Genomic DNA, 7,749 nt, shown 5'->3' with positions numbered 1-7,749 from the left:
CGATCGCGACCGGAACAACTGGGAGAAGTGGGATGGGAGGATGACAGGGCAGGAGGGAGCGAGGGGAGGCAGGGGGCGCCGACAGCTACAGCTTCTGCAGCAGCAGCAGCAGCAGCAGCAGCAGCAGCAGCAGCAGCAGCAAGGGTTGAGGGCTTGTCAGGGCCAGTGCCTGCTTGGAGGAGAGAAGTGGACGTGGAGTATCTCTTCATGCCTCCTATGGGTCGCGTGCCTGACGCTCAGCCGGCTGCTCGGGCTCAGCGCCGGGGCATCATCGGGGCCTGCGTCACTACTGGCCGGGCCTGCCAGCTCTGCTCCACCAACCGGAGGTGTCGGTGGGCCGGGCAAGGCAGGCCCGGGCACATCTGAGTATCAGGTACTTTGACTGCCTCCGCCGGCTGCTCGGCTCTTCGGTCAGCCCAGCTGCCCTCCCAGGCCGAGTCCGGGCCTCTAGGTATCCCCGGTCATCCAGTGCGATCGTCTTCAGCCCGTCACGGCCCATCGGGCCCCGGGTTCATGTAGTGGTTTTTAACCCCGGTAGACTGAGATCCGGGGCCTGAAGTGGGGAGCCTGGACGCCTCTGAGCTACAAATGTACTAAGAACCAGGTTGACGTAGAGAATAAACAGATATTGCACAAACTCATCATGACACAACCACGAGACAAACAACCAGCAGCTTCTCACACCTCTGTCCTCCTCTCCTCTCTCTCCCCCCCCATCGCATTGCAGTCGCTTCCCACCCACGGTCTCCCAGTCTCTTGCCCCATCCTCTCATGCAGGATCTTCTCCGCCAGCTCCAGGAACGGCTGGTACATCCTCTCAAGATCCTCCGCTAGTGCGTACAGCCGCTGCATCCCTTCCCTCGACTTCTGCATGCCAATGATCGTCTCGTCCTGCAGCCACCACATCTCCCATCAGCACGTTGGCGCCCAAAGCTCTCCCCTCTCCCTTCCCCTTCCACCCCTCTCCATTCTCACCGCGTACAAGTCTGACACGAAGTCGCTCTTCCATGCCTCGTAGTCTCGTCCAGCGTTCAAGTGCATCTGTATTCTCGTACTCGAACCCTCCCACGGCATCACAGCTGACTCGTACTCCCCCCGCTCCACCTGCCCCGCAGCAAGTGTTAGATCAGCGCCTCTCCAGCTGCCTGTGTTCTCCTCTCCCCTCCTGACTCACCGGTACAAGGAATGTCTTCATAGCCTTCACCCTGCCGTAGCTATCGAACTCCTGCTGCTGAATTACCCGTGTGAACGCACACCCTGCCCCCATCTCGTTGCTGAAATTTCGAAGTCTTAACAACAAAGTCATCGGCTGCCCCGGCCTGACTGCGAAGGACCAGGTGCCGAACATCACGTAGCAGAAGTAGGAAAACTCCGTGCTCATTAGTGACAGCTCTCTGTTCGCTAACCTCGCCAGCATCTCCTCCACATGTAGCCCGACTAGCTTGCATGTCTTGTCCGAGACAAACACATGGGCCCGCTGCCCCGTCGACGGATGCAGATGCTGCTTGATCAACCCAAAGGTCTGCTGGTCGTAGAATGCTCGGTCTACCTCCAAGTCTGGCTTCACTTCCGTCTCGCCTCCCCCCATCAGCAGGTGGTCCTCCACTCTCCGACTCTGCTTCTCGATCTTGTCTGCCATGATGATCTCTACCGCATGCAGCGCTCGTCGCGTTACCTGCTGCAGGTAGGGAGGAAGACAGACAAAGATTTTCATGAGCTCCTTCGCGCTGAAGCCGAACTCCCAGTGCCTCGCCAGCACGCGATCCGGCCACCCCATCGAGTTCATCTGCTCCCGCAGCGCTGACGGCTTGTCGAACGACACGCTTCGGATCCAGAAGTCTAGCGGTCTCTCCACCCGCAGCTCTCCCATCCGCCTCCTCTCATGCGCCAGTGCAAGGTCTGCTTGCTCCACCTCTCGCATCCCGTCGTCCGTGACTATCAGCTCCATGTCTTCGTACACGCACTGCTCCGCTTTCTCCAGACGCCTGCAGCGGAGCAGGGTCGGCCCTCGTCGCACTTGACCTTGGATCTCTTGCACACAACGCACGCGACCAAGCTCCTGGTCCTCGAGGGCTTCGTCTCTCTCAGTCTCACGCAACGCCCTGCCATGTTGTGCTTGACGCACCTGCACCCCCATGACAACAACCGTCACCATTGACTCACACGTCAATCAGCAGCTGGCAAGAAGATGCAAGAGCCCGAGACACGCTCGAGACTACAGCAGGCGAAGGCAGCGACACCACTCAGTGACTCGACAAGATACGCATCCGCAAGCGACCACATGCCACAAGACATGATACGCAGCCGCAAGCGACCACATGCCACAAGACATGATACGCAACTGTAAGCATTCTCCCCTCCCCTCCCTCAGCATCATCATATTCGACATCGTCACCGTTATCATCATTATCATCATCATCTGCACGAGCATGGCATAGACAGAAGCATACTCTCTCCCTCTCTCCTCACCTCGCGCATGGCTGGAAGCTGTCACACTTCTGTCTTGCATCAATGCATGGTTTGCAAGCAAACCTGATCCTCTTCATCCTTGCGCTCAATGTTTTCTGCGAGTGAGTCAGGGAACATCTTCTACTTTCATGATAATCTATGTCGTATACATCTTCACACTGATAACATCACCGAATGAGGGCCGCAACCCTTCAAAGACACACGAAATGAAACCATCTGTGAGACCTCTGCAATTCCAACACAACTCTCAGTGCATTGTCGTTATACTGTATATGCAATCGGCAGATAAACCTCCGGGCGACTCTAACTAGCTCGCTTCCCAACAGCTCAAAATACATCTCCACAATGGCACGACTCTCAGCGTACAAGGAGCTCCTCACTAGCCATCTTCTCCCTGCCGCCACCTCTGCATCCCCTCCCCTCGTCTGATCACTGGGCCTGCCATGGCGGCGATTAGGAAACGCAATAATGCGGATGTCTATAAATATACTTCATTCTCTTGTGCAGTACAAAAATATAAAGTTATACATTGTTTTCATAGAAAAGTTATTACTGTATTTGTAAAATGAACCAGACCTTGTTGGTTTTTAACAATTATTTTTGTACCACGATGGATTAAAACAATAATGAACGTGGAGCTCTTGGACAACTCCAATGCGCCCGGGTCTGTTACGCGCATGCAGGTAGGACAAGCGAAGCGAGCGAGGGGATGGGACCGAAGGGAGCGGGAGAGCGGGAGGAGGAAGAAAACGACCAGATGCTTCCCTTGTCTCAACAAGATTGTTATTTCCATCGACGAGATGTCATTTCTTCATCGAGCACAGTCACAATGGTGTTTGTGGCCTTTAGTAAGTAACAAGAACATCCTCACCCACCGCCTCTCATGCTCATATTTTACCATGACACATGTCCCGGCCACTTGTCTGGTTGATACGCCCATCGGCATCCTCTGTCGTTCAGGCAGTTCTTGCAGACCTGGCCGGTCGATTTGCACACCCCTATAATCTGAGGATGGTCTTGCTCTTGACGAACAGGAACAGGCTGAGTTGCACCTCCTAGAACTGCAGGACGACCATCCTGCTCTTGTTCAGGTCCGTCATCGTCGGTACTGTCTTCGTCGACTGTACTGTCTTCGTTGTCGGTACTGTCCTCGTCGTCGTCTCCGTCTGTGTCGTCGCCGTCGTCGCTGTCTTTGTGGTCATCGTCCTCATTTTCGTCTCTGTCATCGTTGTCGTCTCCTTTGTTGTCATCGCTGTCTTCGTCTTCATCTCCTTCTCCTTCTCTTTCGTAGTTGTTGTCTTTGTGGTTGTCGTCTCCGTATCCGTCTCCATCGTCGTTGCCGTCTCCGTTGTCGTCGCTGTATCCGTCTTCGTCGTTGTCGTTGTCGTTGTGGTTATCGTCTTCATCTCCGTCGTCGTCGCTGTCTCCGTCGTCGTCGCCGTCGTCATACAATCCCCCATGCAACTCTTGCTCAATGATCTCATTCACAACGTCGTACCAGTCCTGGTCCTCATCTTGCTCCTCATCCTCTTCTTCTGTTGAATCATGCCTAATGACGACTCTCCTTTTCAGCCTTGTCCTGAGCTGTGTCCTTCCAAATGCCCCTGCTGCTGCTGCTGCTGCTCCCCCCTGCCTCCCCTGCTCCCTCTGCCCTGTCATCCTCCCATCCCACTTCTCCCAGTTGTTCCGGTCGCGATCGAAGAAGCCGCAAGCCCTGCACGCGTTGCTGAACATTGCTCCTTTGAACCATTCCTGGTGGTGCATACCAAGGTCGGAGCATCCCTCCGGGAGCACCGGCCCCGTATGACACCTCGGACACTGCAGGGCATCCGGATGCTGCAGCCGGATCAGCTCCCTCGTCGCGGCCTCCTCCCCCTCCAGCTTCAGGTCCTTCATCCTCCCCATCACCTCCGCAAACACCTCGCTCCTCATGCTCCTCCTCCGGCACTCCATCAGCCTCTCGAACTTCTCCGCCGTCAGCGCCCCCGCCAGGTCCTTGTCCGTGTACACGCCCCCGCATCCTGGAGCTACGCAGGCGATCTTCCCCTTCCTCTCCCCGAACCTCGCCTGATGCCCCCCTCCGTCTCTGCCAGCTCCAGCACTCGCCCCACTTCCTGCGGGAGACACTCCGAGCAGATGAAGTGAGCCGACGACGAGCACACCACTCCCTCCTCCGCCTCCTCCAGACACACCAGACACTCCCCCGCCCTCACCCTCCCCTGTAGCCTCCTCCTCTCTCCCTCAAGCTTGAGCTTCTCCAGCTCCTCCCTCGCCTCCTCCATCTGCCGCAGCAGCGCCTCCTCCCTCGTTGGCTGGCAGTACTTCCTCTCAACCCCTCGCATCCTCGACGACACGGCTGCGAGCGTGTCTCCCGGGCCCTTGTTCCTCCTCCAGCAGCTCTCAAGCACCCCCATCATCCCTTCCTTGCATCCCTCCCCCCAGCATCCTGCACGGCTGTCCCACTCCAGCTCCCTCCCCTCCCCCAAACCTCCCAACTCTCCCCACTTCGCCCTCCCCCCGCCCTCCTCCTCCCCTCCTCGCACGACCCCCGTCAGTAGCTCTACCAGCAGCTCCCCCTCCCTCCCGCTCCCCGCGGCTCCTCCTGTGGACCTCCCGCCCCTCTTCAGTCGGAAGAGCCCGCAGTCCATCAGCCTGCCCTGGAAGCTGATCCCTACCAGCACGCTCCTGCTCCCCACGTCTCCGTGACAGTCGATGACGAGGCATCCCATCCTCGCGTCCTCGTCCTTGGCGTACCCCACGACCTGCGCGATGTTGGGGTGCGAAAGACCTGCCATCTTCTCCGCCTCCTCCGCCAGGTTCTCGATCAAGTCCTCGACCTCGGCCTTGGAGTCTCCCGGCACTCCGTCAGCTCTGAGCACCTGCACGCACACTGGTCGCAGCTTCTCTTCGCAGCCCAGGACGGCACGATACGTGCTGCTCCAGGGGTCTTGATGCAGATGCAGCTCGTCGGAGAGCATGTCCGTCGAGGTCATGACTTGTGAGAAGGGATGGCAGGGGAGAGAGCCTGGCGGCTTCTTCACCTTCTTGTTTTCATTATGTTCGTTTTCATACTGATGGTTTAGATGCGATACCTTGTTTACATCTTGTTCCTTTGCCAACATGTTGTTCGGGTGTTCCTCTGTTTGTTTCGATGAATGTATTTTGGACGATGCGTATGAGTTTTGTGCAAACGTTGTTAGTTTTGTTGTTGTTGTTTCTTCCTCAAGTGGTTCTGCAGCTGACGAATACTTAGGTGTCTGTGGTCTTGGCAAGTGCTCTGTCGATCTAGACAGCTCTTCTCGATCTTCTGTTGTTTGATATACGATGATGTGTGATAGTTACAGGATACTTCGCAGATCTTGCTCTTTGTTGTCCTCGTCGTCCGCTAGTCTCCCTCGTGAATCGCTATACACCACTACAGAATCGAGACACAGTACCCCACCCCTTCGATGGTTCATCCTTACTGACCCCACCTACTCGATCGGATCAATCGTGTTGAGCAGAACCCGTCCTTTTTACATGATATTACCCACCTTTTTGTCTTCAATTTCATTGCATTCTACATAGCACCCCTTCTACTTCGATCACCCCTCGTTCAATATCGTTCCAATGTCCCGCCACCTGTCCAAGTACCCCACTCTAAAGGCCTTTGAGTTGTAAAGTACCCCCACCTATTCCACCACAGTGGGCTACCCCGCAACTTGGCACTCCATATTTTTGTCTGACCGGTCATATGTGGTATGAAATTAAGGGTGTATGCACACAATTTGCACTACCCCACCTATATCAATTAAATCACAAGAGTACCTACCCGTTGCAGATAATGAAATTCCTCCCACCCCTGTAATCAGCACTCTTTACGCTAAGTTGGTGGCTACCAAAGTACCGGTACGATTGACTGTCAGATCACCCCATTTTCAGGCATCCAAACAGGAGAGTGCCTAGTCTACCCCTACCCCTGACTTCAGCATTGTTTTTTTTTTTGGGAGGACATCCAGAGTACCTACCCCCACCTACTAGGTATATACGCATTTGCATCCATAGAGCGAGTACCTACCCATCTCCCACCCACATTAAATTTCGAGCACCGGTGTACGTTGACCTTTACCGGTACTTGACTATCTTGAATCAGGAATCCACCCCCCTCCCCCTCCCCCTGTTTTTTTTCACCCCTACCCTTTTATAATATCCTTTTTAATTTTTTTTTTTTGGGAGGACATCCAGAGAAACAAGGCTAACTCTTCCATGCTTCCCACGCCGACAGCTGAAGTCTCCGCTCAACCTCCGCCTGTCTCCGACTTTCTGCCGAGCCCTCCCTCCCCTCCCATTCACCATCTTCGCGACTCCCCCCGGAAGCGCCTTCTCTCCTTCTCATCAGTGATGCAGCGCCTTCTTTCCCAAAAGATCATCACGTACATCAGCGTAGACAAGAATTGCATGCTCGGCTTCAGCAAGATCAGAGTGAAGCAGCCCGCATTTCATCATGCCATGATTCGCATGGTCAAGTCCGATGAAATCTGGTTCGATGCCAACAGGAAAAGAAAACAACCAGAGACAAAGAACAACCAGGGAAGAATCAGCAAGAAACCCCGCCGCGAGACTACCAAAGTCAAGAGCGAAACGGAGCGCAACGAAAAAGAGGACACCAATCACGCTCAGATCATCTACCGCTTCCTGAACAGCCTCGGCATACGCCCTGAGCTAAACACCCGCTACGTCTCGACCGACCAGGAGCAGAAGGCGGACGACTTCATGTGGTCCATGGAGTGGGTCTTCGACCCCGAGCGCTGGAAGGAGAGACGCTCTAGCAACGACTCGCCTCTACACAAGAAGTACAGGGGCATCCAGACAGACGATGGCGGGCAGGGCGCGGCAGAGGAAGAGCCGGCAGCGGACGGGGCTGCAGCAAAGGATGAAAACGCCAAGGAACAGGAGGCCGCCTTTAGCTGCATTGACAATGGTGTTGATGGTGCCCAAAGCATGTTGAATGCCAAGTGTCAGACAGACGAGCTGCGCAAGAAAGAAAGCATAGACAATGTAGTTCGAGATTGCGAAATCTTCAGAGAGATCAGCTACCAGGAGCCTCGTCCTGTCTCGCTCTCTCGTAGCAGCAGCTTCGACCGGCGGGACGGATCGAAGAGGGCCAGGTGCTCCTCTCTTGAGCCCAGGACTCCCAGCCCTCTCCCGGTCCACTCTCCATGGACAGCCGAAAGCATCTTCCGGGAGGCGTCTGTGTTCCCTACGGCATGGGACTAGAAGGAAGAGCATGACTCCGCCGTC

General features: G+C 55.5%; 4 protein-coding genes across 4 annotated transcripts in view; 2 read left to right on the top strand and 2 right to left on the bottom strand.

Moving 5' to 3' along the window:
* GUITHDRAFT_121930 (hypothetical protein) overlaps positions 1-233 on the top strand; it is a gene marked incomplete at both ends in the record, with an annotated part of 1,271 nt that extends 1,038 nt beyond the window's left edge. The window contains one exon of the mRNA XM_005818806.1: positions 161-233. Within this exon, the coding sequence (XP_005818863.1) occupies positions 161-233 (73 nt within the window). The remainder of the gene's footprint in view (positions 1-160) is intronic.
* Positions 234-678: 445 nt separating this feature from the next.
* Positions 679-2,332, bottom strand: GUITHDRAFT_121929 (hypothetical protein; the record flags this gene model as incomplete). The annotated part of the gene is made up of 4 exons (XM_005818805.1): positions 679-891; positions 976-1,104; positions 1,175-2,125; positions 2,279-2,332. 4 exons carry the CDS (start codon positions 2,330-2,332, stop codon positions 679-681), a joined length of 1,347 nt encoding a protein of 448 aa, XP_005818862.1.
* Positions 2,333-3,363: 1,031 nt separating this feature from the next.
* GUITHDRAFT_149006 (hypothetical protein) lies at positions 3,364-5,591 on the bottom strand (the record flags this gene model as incomplete). The annotated part of the gene is made up of 2 exons (XM_005818804.1): positions 3,364-4,490; positions 4,532-5,591. 2 exons carry the CDS (start codon positions 5,589-5,591, stop codon positions 3,364-3,366), a joined length of 2,187 nt encoding a protein of 728 aa, XP_005818861.1.
* Positions 5,592-6,714: 1,123 nt separating this feature from the next.
* Positions 6,715-7,725, top strand: GUITHDRAFT_149005 (hypothetical protein; the record flags this gene model as incomplete). Its single annotated transcript, XM_005818803.1, has 1 exon — positions 6,715-7,725. The coding sequence occupies one exon, from the start codon at positions 6,715-6,717 to the stop codon at positions 7,723-7,725; it is 1,011 nt and encodes a 336-aa protein (XP_005818860.1).
* Between the last annotated feature and the right edge of the window lie 24 nt (positions 7,726-7,749).

The sequence above is a fragment of the Guillardia theta genome (genome assembly GCF_000315625.1).
Source record: "Guillardia theta CCMP2712 unplaced genomic scaffold GUITHscaffold_266, whole genome shotgun sequence".
NCBI classification, from domain to species: domain Eukaryota; class Cryptophyceae; order Pyrenomonadales; family Geminigeraceae; genus Guillardia; species Guillardia theta.
The sequence above is the reverse complement of the archived record's forward strand: the minus strand, read 5'-3'. Positions and strand labels throughout refer to the sequence as shown.